This window comes from Diuraphis noxia, unplaced genomic scaffold, assembly GCF_037042655.1.
Source record: "Diuraphis noxia isolate RWA-SAM2 unplaced genomic scaffold, SU_Dnox_SAM2 contig0005, whole genome shotgun sequence".
Classification (NCBI taxonomy): domain Eukaryota; kingdom Metazoa; phylum Arthropoda; class Insecta; order Hemiptera; family Aphididae; genus Diuraphis; species Diuraphis noxia.
In genome coordinates, this window is record NW_028301715.1 from 43,632,363 (window position 1) to 43,648,048 (window position 15,686).

The 15,686-nt window shown below is 30.8% G+C and overlaps 1 protein-coding gene across 2 annotated transcripts; it reads right to left on the reverse strand.

Annotated features, from left to right (window-relative positions):
- Positions 1-74: 74 nt before the first annotated feature.
- Positions 75-8,832, reverse strand: LOC107164431 (uncharacterized). Of its 2 annotated transcripts, none has more exons than XM_015512259.2 (2): positions 8,206-8,832; positions 75-874 (listed from the first exon to the last, which is right to left on the reverse strand). In XM_015512259.2, exon 1 carries the CDS (start codon positions 8,727-8,729, stop codon positions 8,217-8,219), a length of 513 nt encoding a protein of 170 aa, XP_015367745.1. In that variant the 5' UTR covers positions 8,730-8,832; the 3' UTR covers positions 75-874; positions 8,206-8,216. The 2 variants fall into 2 exon arrangements, with proteins under 2 accessions (XP_015367745.1, XP_015367744.1); XM_015512258.2 differs by having other exon boundaries at positions 8,221-8,822.
- Positions 8,833-15,686: the final 6,854 nt, after the last annotated feature.

Genomic DNA, 15,686 nt, shown 5'->3' on the forward strand with positions numbered 1-15,686 from the left:
CTACCTTCGTAAAAAAAATAATTCATTAATAATCAGTCATCAATAAAAAACATAATAAATAAATAACCACAATATGTAAATACAAAGTATATATTACGTACAAATTTAATATATTCACACAGAAATATAATTCCGTAATAAATGTATTAAGTATCAGCACAAATTTTTACAAATAAAAAAAATATATATGTATATATTATTTAATTAATATCTGCATGAGGAAATTGAACATTGTACGATTGAGGAAAGGTTGTTATGTTTATTTTAACTATAGTTTAATATTTGTTAGGCATAATTAATGTTAACAGCATAGTTCTATTGTAGGTACTATGATAACAACAATAAGATAGCTTAAATTTAAAATAATTTAGATACTCCTGTTGACATCAATATATTATTATTATTACTAAGTATTTCAACAATAAAATATCATACTATACTTAAACGTACAACAGTATTATTTTTATACGCAATTAGCATAGTAAATTATTATTATTATTACTATTATTAAAACATGTTACATTATTTTAAACGAAATTGTTTAATTTATTTTCATTTCCAAGCATAATATTCCAAGTTTACGAAAATATGATATAATATTACGGTTTATCATGCTAACAACACTTTATTATTAATATGCAATTTAGAACATCAACGGGAAATCACAATATTATAACAATGTGTACCACCCACATAATATTCGCTTCGACGATATTCATAAAGAGTAATAAGTGAAGAGGTTTATCTGCATTGAATTATAGAATTAACACATACGTCATAATATGTTATATTATCCACGCATGATTCTCGCATAGTTCTCTTGGCTCATTGTGCTAAGCTTCAGGCAAACTGCAGAGCTCTTCCTTCAAAAAACCTAAACATTAAAATATTCAAATTAATGGAAAACGAATATAATTATTAATGATTATTAGGCATGATAATGTATAATAACAACATTTTTCTCGAAGACCTGGAAAAATTAGCGTAAATATAATAATATTAGGTTCCTCGTCGTAGATTAGGTTAGGTTAGATTAAACTATTGCACCGTATATATATATATATCAACTATTATTTCAGGTATGTTAAATTTTAGTATGATTCAAAACATCTAGTAAATCTGAAAATAATATGTCCAATATTTAATATTTTATTATCACATATGTTTATTGAACAAAATGCTTTAAAATAAAAATACCTACACGTTAACTAATTTACTATTTAGTAATAATCATGCAAATATATCATTTATATATATATATATAATTATTATTAAATTATGTCTTCAACATCGCAAGTTATTAGCCTAGGTTACATTTTTAAATAAAATAAATAATAATAATAATAATATACGGACGCATAATAGGAAGTTACAAATTTACAATTTAAATATAGATATATTATTATTATTATTATTACGCTCAAGATTTTTTAATTATTGGATTAAAATTACATGAACTAGTTAATAAAATTCTACTTTAGTTGGAATAGCTGAGTAAGCATCCATATAACTATACATTAATAAGCCATGAAAAATAGTCTGCACCACCACGTAGGTATTAAATAATAATTGTTGTCATTGCAATGTTAGTCTCGTAGCCCGTAGGTACATTATCATATTAAATTTTATATTATAAATTGAACTCAACGTATATGGTAAATCAAAACAGCTCACTACTCAGAATAATATGTAATTTAGTAGGAACTGTATTTTCAGTAAATCTAAAACTACCTATGGGCACTCGCCGAGTTTGTTCATATAATATCTAAGCTAAATAGTTATGCATGCGTATGATATGTGCGCATAGAAAACACGGTTAACATACATTATTATACTTTAAGCGTATTTAACATAATGTTAATTTCGTGTAAACAATATAATTTTGAAAACAAAATTAAGAATATTACACATTCATTTCGCTAAACGCTAATTTGTACAATCGTTTATACACACGCGCTCAAGGTCCGTAAATATAGGTAGGTAAACGTACTGGGACAGGATATATATAAAGCCAATCGATACATTATTGTTTATGCACGGTGTACGCATCGCAGACATGCTAGAAAATCATCACCTGCTGCAGCAGGTGTCTTCAATCCTCCGGCCAACCGATGGATTTCGAATTAGAATAAAAAATATGTCTGATTAATAATAAATAAACACAATCGTAAGGTTAGGTAAGGTACTGGCTAAATCGGCCTTGAAATATTTTCGGACAATATTTTGTGTATATATATATAATTAATATATATATATATATATATATAGGAGGTATATACTCATCCCCCTTTATTACACACACAATAATTAGGCCAATTTTACTTAGTTACTCGAAATCGTTTAATTTTTCCTATCTTTTTACGCCAACGTACTTTTCCGGCCATACACCAGACGAGTGCTTCGAAAGTTATCGACAACCATGCAACTTTTATTGAGATTTTAAATTGAATCGATGTAATTGAAAGTCGCCGATAAATTCAAACGTTTTGCAATAAAAATAGTTAAGTATTTATATATGTAAATCGTCACGTGTATTATAAATTTATAAAGCAATTATTGTATTGTACGAGTAAAATATATTATTACGATTGCAATAATATATAAGCGTAATGCTCACGTAACCGACAGCATATAGCGTAATATTATTTGCGATTGTCGTCGATATAACAATATCAGCTATTGATATGCCGTAATGGTGAAATTCTATGACCCAATCTCAAAATATTGTCAATACGTTACAATATGTCACTCTGAAACGAACGATTTCAAATGTTAAAGGCTTAAGTCACAAATAAAATTGTACTATATGTACCTATAAGTATAAGCAATCGCAAATAGAAATTAAATCGTGATAGTGCCTATATAGTACCTACGTCATTATTTCATAATGTTATTATAACAATATATGGATAGGTCTCATACAAAGAAAAAACTTGTTATGCTGATCACCATTGTTATAGTTCTGTATTCTTGTGCTATAATATAATAACACATTTTATATAATAAATGATGGATATAATTCTAAATGTTAGTCAAAGGCATTAATAAAAGACTAATCTGATTTAAAAAATATTCAACGGTTTGTAGGTAGGTACCTCATTATTATTATTTAACTACTGCAAAAAACTAAACTAATTAATAACAATAAGATATTTTAGTTGACTTCGTTCAATAACGTAATAGATACATACCGCCTTATTATCTGACGAGTTTTTAGTAATGACAAATAGAGCACAAAATGTCTCTGTAGCGTAAAATATAAATACAATATTAATTTGAATAGCCTAAAAATCATCACGGCACTTAATGTTATGCATTCGAAAATCTTATGAAAAAAAAAGAGAAAATCGGGAAAACTGTAATTTAGATTTTGATTAATTTGACATCCTCGTTTCCTGGGAGAATAAATAATATTATAAACGTCATATAGGTACGCCACCCGAATCGCAGCAATTCCAAAGATGTCTGCAGTTTTAGTAAATTTTGATAAAATGCAATATAGTAAGCAATAGTATGTATTATCTACAAATCACTCATTGAACGTAATTATTATCTGATTGTTAACAAAAAACAATACATAATCAACATAATAATTACTATTATTACAATAATATAATTTTGAATTTTGAGTTTCGTGGCTTTTGGTTTTTTTACGGATCCTTTAATCAGTGTTTTGACAACTTCGGTAGTTCATGTATATAGGTATACGTTTACCTTGGTCATCATAATATTCGTGTCTTAATTTAAAACGTACCTTTACTGCACCATTATACCTACCTTTGCCAACATTAAAAGCCTAAAACTTGACTAAGTAGATGAATCGTTTTACCCATTTTTGTGAATTCCCGCAGGTTGTTGCGCCGGTATTACAGCACAAAGCTTTCGGCCTCGAAATGCGTTATTAATGGAATTTCGAGAATCCCTCCCCCGTGACACCGTACTTTGGTACAACGTAAAACTAAAAGACAATAGGTACCTAATCGTTTTTTAAGGTTAAAATTGTTCTTTAAATAGTATAGATTAATTAATTTTAGCATACAACGATATGATTTTTATTTTATCCATTATTTTTATTATCGTTTTCACCTAGTTTTGCTTTGTCTATATCTAATAACAATAAACAAAAAAATTAAAAATTTTCACGTAAATAGCCGTTAATACGTTTTATATTTATCTCATTCGCTATATATTGTTTATAAATTATATCATAAATAATATAAACAAATAAATCCATAAATCCGAGTAAGTAAAATCATATAATATAACAGTTTATTACATATACGAACAATTTCCCACAAATTTTTCGTCGCCATTTCATTTCACCTACAATCGATGTTCTATTATTGCATAATACATTAATTGTATACATTGCCCTATGTCCATTGCTGACGCTGTAAACATATTATTATCATTAACATAGTCGAATAAGGCGAGAGCAAGAAATTCATTTAACGTAACTACGTAAGGCACTTATTGACATATTGTTAATTTAGAAAAAGCAAACATATTTCTTTTAGAAGAAAAAATGCAGTTTTTACTTTTTTTATCGTTACCACTTTTTTAAATTCTATACATTATATGAATGACTACATACATTTTTAATTTCATTATATTCCAAAACAGACTATTATTCGAAGTATTTCGGTCTATAAAAATTAAATTTTGGATAAGTAGTTTATTAGTTTTAACTTTATAACTATTAAAAGTTTAGTCGAGGGGAGTAGTAGACCAACATTTTGAGAATTTTGTGGTGTATCTCAGAAACCCGCCACTTCACTCATAACTCATCAAAACTTTAAATACTTATAATTTATAACTCATAAACTAGGTAGGTACTCGTCCAAAATTCATTTTTATGTATCGAGTTACATCAATCAATATTCGCGTTGTATTGGAATAAAGAATAAAAATGCATGTTATTGTCATTAAAAAATTAAACATCTGTTTAAAAAACGCTCATTTTTTTTAAACGTTAATAGTTTTTTAAATACCTGATGAATGTCTTAAGTTAAATATAGATTAAAGGTTTTAACGCTGCATATAACACGTTGATCATATAATATTGAGTTTACCGGTTTAAAATAAAAAGGTTTTTCAGCGGAATGTTAGAGGTGCATGAGTTTTTATTATTAATATTTAATATATAATTATTACATAAGAAATGATAATTATTATTATAACTATCTCTTCGTCGACATTACGACGTCCGTTTCCTGGGGAAACTATTATAGCTGCAACTACGCGCATCGCAGTGGTAGGTCCGGTATATGATAATGTGGTAGGGGCGAGTCGAGAATAACGTCAAATCGTTTAAAATATCTATTAAGTTGGACATATTATAATAAATTAAGCCCAGAAGTTTTCTCTACACCCGCATCGCCCATGTAATAATATTATATAAAGCATAGGCCTCGACTGCAGCAATAACATTAAAGGTTATTGTAACTTTTATGGCACATTAAACGCATCAGAGGATCGAACCAGTCGGTCGACCTACTCGTTTCATATGTTCTTTAGAGGGGTTCACACTTACACCGTGTCGTGTCGTGTTTTTAATGACCATATGCCTTAATAACGTGCGTTTTTTATGCGTACCTACCTATATACCAAAATGCAATACCAATGATATGAATAACATACCAGATGATTAACATTTCACATTTTTATATATATATTTTTTTTTTAATTATCAATTTTCTGCACACAACTGTATCCCTGCGGCCAAAAGTTGAATATATTCAACTATATACGGAATCGCTTGCAAGTTACTATGGCATACCATGTGATGATACAACGATCAACCCATTAACCATACAATGGTATACCTTAATGGACCACACGTTTAGCCAATCAGAAAATGTATTTACACGACTCGACACGGAGTGATGCGAACCCCCTTTTTACTTAATTTTTTATCAACAAAACGTAGACGACCGCAGTAGGTACGCACATAACAATAACAAATAACAATAAACTTTATTGAATAAAGCGATGAGCCATGATATGGTTGGTTATGCGATCGTGGTGAATCACCTTTATGTAGGTATTTATGTACGGCGCGAGTTTTAAAGTGAATTTCCACTATACACGTTCGAGTAAATCCTTTGCTGTTTGGTTAGTTAAGTTAGGTAACCATAAGATTAACCACGTTACGTTGTTGTTGGACATAGCTGACCGTGTTTCGTGTATACGATATAATACTTGAATATGTGATATAAACCCGCCTTTACGCTAGAGAGCTACAGCAACTTAAACGTAATGTTAGGCCTCAAAATATAATAATAAATAATAATAATATATATTATATTAAAAGGGAAAAGGTCAGGCCAAAAATTTTAATTAAAAAAAATTTCCCAACTGTAGTCTAATTTTTACGGTACCTATAAATTATGGACAAATTGTCTTGAAATGGTGTAAAAATTTAAAGAGATATCACTGTTATGCTTTTTGTACATTATAGCGGTCTAACCAAAAGTGTTTTTCAAATATATTATATTTTTTTTTCAGTTATATAAATTCAAAATGGCAAATTGGAAAAACTCATGATTTTTATATATATTTATAACTAAAAATATAATTATTTATTTAAAAAACACTTTTGTTAATATCCAATGTACCTACAAGGAAATATTTCTTTAAATAGGTATAATAGGTATATTATATAAGGGTGATTGATTTATCAAACAACACTCATTATTTTAAAAAGTATTGACTTTTTTCAAAAATTTTTTTTACATAGTTTCAAGTTATTAAAAAAACCAACGTTTTTATTAAAAAATTATATTTTTAAATATTTTTTATATTTATAATTTTTTAAGTTTTTTACTTTTTTGAATAACAACATAGAGTTTTAATTTCATATTCCAAAGCAGAATATTTTTTTAAGTATTTTGATTCATAAAAATCGAATTTAGGACGAGTAGGTAGTGTATGAGTTATAAGTATTTAAAGTTTAGATTGGCAGAGTGGAGTGGTACGGAGTTACCCCGCAAAATGTTTGTGCACTACTCCGCTTGTCAAAACTTTAAATACTTATAATTTATAAACTACTCGTCCTAAATTCGATTTTTATGAATTAAAATTATACATATATTATAACACTGTTTTCAAAAAAATTGAACCATAAATTACACTGTATTTATAGATTGCGGTCAGGACCTTTTTTTATTGAATTTGTTGGTTAGACCTTCTCCCTCAACCACTATATAGGTTTATGACATTTATATTATATTATTATTATTATCACTATGGTCTAAATAAGAAAATCAAAATGGTTCTATGCACTGTCATATCTTATAAGTAACAGTACATAATGTACGTAAGTGTCTCAGATAAAAAATAAAGTGAAATATACAAGAGCTGGTCGGTCGAACGTTAAGCGGACCATCGTCCACGAAGTAGACTTGAAAGCAATGACGATGAACCCAAAAGCGATCTTGAGCTGCGATATGGTTCGCGTTCGGGCGAGTTTTGTAAAAAAAATTGCAACTGACAATGTTTACATCATAATGAGCGAATGATATTAAAATATTATCCTAACGTTTCAGCGCGGGGAATCTTATTTTTAATACGAATTTATGCGTTTCGGCAATATTTTATTATCAATATTCAAATTGGTCTTACTCGACTGAGTCTAGATCAACATCATCGACGGCCCTACAACCATTTTTTCCTTAAACTATATAAATAAATACTATAGTTAATTTTCTAATTAAGTTTTAACCAAACTAATATTTAAGCACAGAACCAAACCGTTGAAATGGTTTAGTTTTTTCCACGTAAATATAACCAACAACACACAGTGGCTTTAGATAATATAAGAATAACCCACTAAATAATATTAATTGATTTAATAATTTATCTTAAAAACAAATATCCAGCTAAATGATGAATATTATGTATGATGAATCCTAAAAATAAATAGTAAATCGTACAATGATCATGTTCGACGCAGGTGGTAATAACTTACTATACGCAGTTATTGTTCCAAACACAACTGCAGAGTTTCCGTATCAAAATGTAACCTTTAGAGTTGAATATATTTTTTATTTATTTTTTTAACTGCAGCAATTTAGTACAATATTCTTACTTGACATTCCCAACCGAAATAACTTGAGAGTCGAGTTAGTTAACTTTGCGTGTCGTTCACTTTGAATTATTGTTAGAATCATGCCTATAATATAGATGTGATTTGGTGATAAATACCATTAATATGCTCACCGTGGTCGTATCGGTACCTCCAAAGGGCTGGCCATGTCGATGCGTCGACGTTGGGCGACCGGCTGACGATGGTTCTGCTGCGGTGGCTGCAGGCGCGGCCGCTGCCCCATCAACAGGTAGTCGTGACGGCGTCGACGGGCCGCGGGCCGCACCGAATAGCCGACCCGGAGTGGCACGTCGAACGAGTCGACCCGGCCACCGGTGGCCGCTCTGCCGACCCAACGGCCATCGGCGCCGACTGCGGGCTTCCAGGTTTTCATGTCCAACGGTATCACCTCGGCCTTGTAATAGCCACGCCCGGACGACGCGGGTTTAGCGGCACCATCGTCATACGGTCTGTTCATCTGGTCCGCGGTGACCGGTTCGTACCGCATCGGTCCGTACTGAGTGATGATCACGTGCTCGTCGTCCGGGTAACCGAACGCGTCGCGGCCGTCCGGCGGTTTGCCAATGGCGGCAGTGGCGAGCGCCGAGAACGACAATAGTAACGCTACCGTCGCTGGGTCCATAGTCGAGCCGAATGACGACGACGACGATGACGATTGTGATGATGTGCGTACCGCTGCGACGACGGTCGACGACACAATGAACGCGCGCAGACAATGGACCGCAACGGTGACGCTGCTCCTGCTCCGGCTCCTGTTCCTGTTCCTGCCGCGTCCGCGACGATATCGACACCGCCTCCGCCACCAAACGGTTATATTATTATTATTATTATTATTATATACTATTCCGTCCGTTGTGTTATAGTTGTTCAGTTATTGTTGCAATTTAGTTTATCGTCGCACAGTCACGAGGCGGCGGACGTTCAAGTCTCGGTCACGGTCGGGCGGCGCGACCTGCAGCGTAGGTATAGTATTATAATATAGTCAGAAAATATAAATTGTGCGTTGGGTCGATTTACGATAATCACGCATAGCAATACGTACTAGTGGTATACAGAGGGCTAGGGTTCTTAACCTTTTTCGGTAAGTACCCAACATATGATAAATAGATACCAAGTGAGTAGGTATATAACTACGGACTTCAATCTGACCACCCAAATAAAAAAATCCTGAATCGCCAGAGATATTATTATGCGTTGGCGGACGACTACGAATTGATTTCCATTTGTCGAATTGGTTCCCGGGTTATCTACAGGTAACATATGAATTGGTTCCCGCAAGCTTTCATGATAATGCGACCTTGTTAAATTCTCTTTTTGAATTATTATGAAATATTCAACCAGGAACAATTTTTCTTTCCATTTATTCAGACTTAGCACTGGTCAGAATTCAAATAGTTCGAATACTTCAAACACTATCTATAGAATACCTAGGTATGGTATATTAATGTATACATAATATACGATACACAAGTATTTATCAACAATTATAATTGTGCTTATAATAAGTAATAATATTGTAAAAATAAGTCATAATAGGTACCAAAATAATATTAGAAAAAAATTAGTGTAGCATGAATTTACAACACACACTTTTAACAAACTATAGGTTCGAAATTTGGACCTCTTTCAATTTTTTAATATTTTCATCAATTAACTTTTCCTTTTCAGTAATTTTTTTTCTTTCTTGAATTCAATTAACTAATCAATCTTTTAGATATAAAATTATATTTATAAGCTTTCCCAGACATCGTAAACCCTAGTAAAATATTATAAGATTATCGATTGTGCATACACGTATCTTGTAACAATGAGTTGTATACTATTAAACTGATAAGTAATTTTATTCAGGAACCAATTTGAACAATTGTATACCGGAAAGTATTTTTTTCAGGAACCAATTCGTACCTACACTTTAATTGACCGGGGAACCAATTCCACGTTTGCCACGTTGACGATTGGAATCGAAAATCGCATTGCCCTGGATACAGGTTGTGGGTGTAAATAAGTCACCAAATTGGATGAAATTGTTGATAAAAAAATTTCAGTCTTCTTTTGATCTTAAATCAATTATATTATTATCACATCAGCGCGTATAGTGTTGAAGTTCACAAGAATAATTTAATATGCGTATCCGTGTTTGCATGTGTATGGGCAGAATCTATAGATTAATAAAAAATGTACATTATTTTCTTATAATGAAGTTAAACGCTGTTGATTACAATTTATACTGAGTCATCGAATAGGTAGGTTTTTTAGGATCATTTGAAGAAAAAAATCAGTCAGTGAACCCCCGAGTAATCACCGACTACTTAGGAGCTGGTAGACCACTAATAGTTAAGAAACCCAAGAAGGTATGAAGTGAGCAGAGAACGTTATCAAAAGAATTTTCTTGACAATAAGGTATAAACGATTTTTTTTTTTTTGGTTTGTGAGACGTTTTTTTTCTGCATCCAATTTATATTACAGAAATGAGCTTTTAGAGGGTTGCCTAGTTTGGGAAAGTTTTGGGTGTTAAATACTTATATATCTATTACCACTCATTGTTTTTTTTTTGTTTATGTTCTATGGTAGTAGGTAGTTCCCTAAGATTTCCAACTCGCAGTATCCTTTATTCCTTTTAGAAAGAAAGTTTTCCCACGGCACCCATTTCTAAGCCAAAGTATGACTTATCATTTAAGATTATTTTTAAACCAGATAATATTCTACGGCACTTTAGGGACCGCTGTTCGGTGTAGTAAAGTATATCTATATATAGCTAGGTATAATATTCATTAGTCGCCTTCTGTCACCCTCCCAGTCAAGACGACTAACTCCCTCCTCCCCGTCCACCCTTGTAAATATTCTGGCTATGCCATTGGGACTGGTGTGATAACGATTTTATTTCTACACCATTATTCGAAAACAACCATACTCTGGTATTTTAAGGATAATATAAATATTATACTTTGAACTTGATTGAAAATTGAAAGAGTATAAACATAACAATTATTATTGTTTTACTAATTTTTAATCTTTAGTATTAATATTACTATATCAATAGGTACGAGTATATATTAAATAAAATTAAAAGTAAATTAAATATTCAAATGTTTGTTATATTGAATAACCGTAATACAATCTAAAAATAATATAAAACTTATTTCGTTATTTATATATACAGTGTGATAAATGTTAATATGATAATAGCATTACGCATATTGTATATTAACTATTTAATAATATAGTCTCTATAGCTAGAAAGTCTTTGCTTATTTCATAATATAAATGTGTTTTAGCCATATTATGTGAATATCAAAGTACAATGTTGAATGTACTATGTACATCGTGTACTCGACGTGTCTTCCGAGTGAATTTTATACATACAAGTAAAATTTTATTTCAACTCATATCCATAGAGGCATAGACTGAAATAATGGGTGTCAAATTAAAAATGTCTTATCTACCGCGAATATTTATTTTCTGTTTACATAAATATTCTTCGTAAAGGTTATGATGGCCACGTACGTAATACGCATGTATAGGCATTTTACATTGCTATTGCCTATTATTACAAAATATAGGCGTACTATGCAGTGGCGTGTATATAGATTATAGAAATAAAATAATTTTTGGATTGGACCATAATATATAGCAAGTAACAAATGATCTAGCACTTAAATACTAGAGGCTACTATACATTTAACAGTTACGACTGTAATTTCGGGGGAGGAGGGTCTGCAGCCCACTAAGCCTACCCTTATAATACTCCACTGGCACTAAGTATACGAAATCGTCTTGGTCGACTGATGTTGTAGCTCTCTACCGAACGACGTCGGTTTGAATCATTTGACTATGTATATAATAATATTATTTTAAGCTCGTCGTTACGTCATCGTCGACGTGCAACAGAGTGCACTGCGGATGAGCACGTTCGCCGCCACCGCCGCATTCCGTCTCGGATTTTTACTATTATTATTATTATTATACACACCAGTTATTCAACTCGTTTGCAGTGCATTTTCCGATCGTCTTATAATAATAATAATAATAAAATGTTGTACACTTGGGAGAGAAACGAACGCGACCGCTGCGACGACGATGTCCACTGGCCGCCTGCACTGCAATGTCAACGATCCAGGGTTACGAAAACTTGTTGCTGTAGCGCACCTATTCGTGCGGTTGACAACACACAATTTACACTGCACATCGCGGGTTTACGAAAACAATTCAACAAAGAAATGTACATTAATATGATAAATATTATGAATCATCGATGTGAAAACGTTATGATATATTATATAGTTAGGCGATTCAGCATTTGAGCGACAATAAATCAATATTTAAATCCATTTCTTTACCAAAATTGTCATCGCGATTGAGAGGAAGTACTTATGAATTTTTATAACATATGTATTATTATAACATACTTTCCAAGCAACTCCACCCAAACACGTAATTTAGAGGTAGGTGGTGGGAGCGATCGACCCCCCTCCCGCCGCCAAACGCAATATTGTAGTAGCTTATAATTAATAAAAAAAATAAAACTCGGTTGATGATATAATTAAACGCTTTGCTTCTATGAAAAAAGCGGTAAAATACGATTGAGAACATTTACGGTTTAGAACGTTATTTTTGGTAACACGATTGAGAACGCTCAATATTTTTATTTTATTTTCAACGTTGCCAAATGTTTTACTTTTTTTTACATATATTATAATACATATTCTTATAATTCTACATTTTTTTTCATTTTTAAACATATTTATATTACTATGATTTTCTTCAAGAATATTTGTTAAATTATAAATAATAAATGATATGGCAACGTTGCGACGTAAATTCGTTTTCAATCGTATCCTTTTTTGGGTTTTTTTGGGGTCAGCGGTATTTTTAAGTGTTCTCAATCGTTAGCCAAAAAAAGGAATACTGATTTAATATTATAATTTTTACTATATAAGAGTAATACTAACTATAATTTGTTATTATTTTTTTAAATTCTTATTAACTTTAAGACTCCGAAGCAAGATAAATTGTATGGAATTATTGTATTTATACCTGAACCTATGATTATCACAATAATATTATATACCTATATATATAATCATGTATTTTGAAACTTTGTTTAACAATAAAAATAAATCACCTACATTATAATAAATGATTATAAAGTATACAACGTTGCACAATTTTTAAGCCTACAGCATTCTGAAAAAGGTTAATCGCCCCCCCTAAAAAAAAAAAAAATAAGCAACTATCTATGTGCCTGGCTGCACCGCATGATATTTTAATATATTTGTAGTGCAAACTCAGATTGTATTGGTAAATCTATTAAAAAGAAATTGACTTCCAAGGCGAACAATAGACATGTACAACGGTCAAGTTTTATTTTAATAGCATAATAATATAATATTGTGATACACTGATACCAAGATTTTATAATTACATAATTTTATTTGGCCATTTTTTTATCAAAACTACGTTCAACATTATGTTAAAATAATCACTTTATTCTTTAAAAAAAATTAAAAAACTTTTTACTCCGGTCTGTATTTCCCCCGAAACGAACCTCATCTGGTGATAAAATTATACAAAGTTACTTTACAATTAATGCGAAAGGCTGCTAGCGAATAAATTAAACGAATTAAATGTTTGAAATTAAATTAAAACGTTAAATTAATTGTAGTCTAACTACATAGGTAAATAACCCGTTACTTATATTTGTTATGACTTGTGACACAGACACACAATTCACGGTTATAAAAAACTCGTGTCTAATGAGTTTCTTTTTGTACTGGAAAAAACTGTTAACATCATTTACATAGGTATACTTACTACATTATACATAAATAGGTACCATTGAAAATACCAGGTATAGTAGACACATCTCACGTGTACCTACCAGTTTTGGCCTTCTAGGGCAGTGCAGTATTTGTTCTTCATCATGTGTATGTTTTGATTTTATGTAGATAGGTAGGTGTCTACATATCATATTTTGATAAAACCAAGAACGGCTGTTGAATATTATTAGTTATTACCTACGGTAATTATAGACAAGCAAATCATGTCCCTTAGCTCCACTCGACATAAGCCCAAGAAACATCAGATGTTCATATTATCATGTTCTGTGGTTCTCCAGTTTTGTTTCATAGGCGTGCGCAGGCCTCTTTTTCAGGATATGCAGAAGGTTGATAATAGCGCGCCCTGAAAGTTATTTTAAGCTCGTAAAATTCTGACAATATGTATACACAATTCATAAATATTGAAAAAACCTACTGTTTAATTAAAAAAATATTGTAATAAATACCATTACATAGTACAAGAAGTATGTATTTCGCAAATACTTGGTAGTTGATAACTGATAACTGCAGGATGTTTCAATTTTCCAGAGTCGATGTTCGCCTCTCACAGAACTTCAGGGTATGCAGCTGCATACCCTGCATACCCCCTGCGCAAGCCTATGTTTTGTTTATTCTATTAATATTAGATTTAAATTCTATACGACTAATTCTAGAATATTCGTAGAAGATCTATCTAAATTTTTAAAATATATCCATGGTAAAATATTGATCCAAAAAGAATATTCCTAGAAGAATATACCTACATTACTTACTCAACATAACTGATAAAATGAATATTGCATTAAAAATATTAAATAATATAATCATTTTTATTTTTATTTTCATTAATTATTTTTGATTATATAGTATTATTCAATGAATAACCCTAAAATCATAAACTAGGATATCTTGTAAGTTTTATTCAATACAACTAATGAACTAAACAGAGAACACCATAAAAGGCCGTTTTTGGGTTTTGGTTATTATAGACACTAAACGAAATTATTGAATTATATATATATACATCTATATAATATAATATATTTTAATATAATTATGTAATAAATGAATATATATGTATTTATAGTTATATGTACAATTGCCCATTTTCGCACGTACCTACTACTACCTACATAATGTAGACTATATTGTTTATCCCTATTTTCACTTATACACGATTCGTCAGATTTACAGTCTTCAAGAAAAGAACATATTGTTTGTTATATAATGTCTATACTATATAATATTACCTACTTTTTGTATAAGTATCATTACAAGTGGCAAATATTTGTCAAATATCTATACTAGCCAGAGTGGAATTAGCATTATATATATATGTATATTGTATAAGTAGGTACTCCCAATAGTCGTAACAGTTTCAGCGAATTGAGATAAAAATATAAGAGCACTTTCCATTTCAAATTCTTAGTCGTACCGACTAATCAACAAACAGAGTGACCAGAGAGATTAAAATAAGTTAACACATAAAATGTGTCTATAAAACTTGGTGCATAAATCGTTAATAAATAACTTTACTGTTGAAACAAACATAAAGACTAAAAATCAAAATGTGGTCAATATTTTGACTTAACCATGACATGTTTTAGATCAATACGAAGTTTATTAAAAGCCATATCAGTATTTTAACGATATTATGTATCTATTTAATATCTACATTCTACAATATTATCCGATACAATGTGTATTAAATTAGTTTTAAAAATAATACTTTTACAAGCACATATATATTATATACTACTTCT

Bases quoted from the DNA above. Each gene is read 5' to 3' on its own strand.
- LOC107164431 (XM_015512258.2), bottom strand. From the start codon at position 8,729: ATGGACCCAGCGACGGTAGCGTTACTATTGTCGTTCTCGGCGCTCGCC. The intron at 875-8,220 runs GTGAGCATATTA...TTTAATGTTTAG, and splicing joins GAGGTACCGATACGACCACG to GTTTTTTGAAGGAAGAGCTC.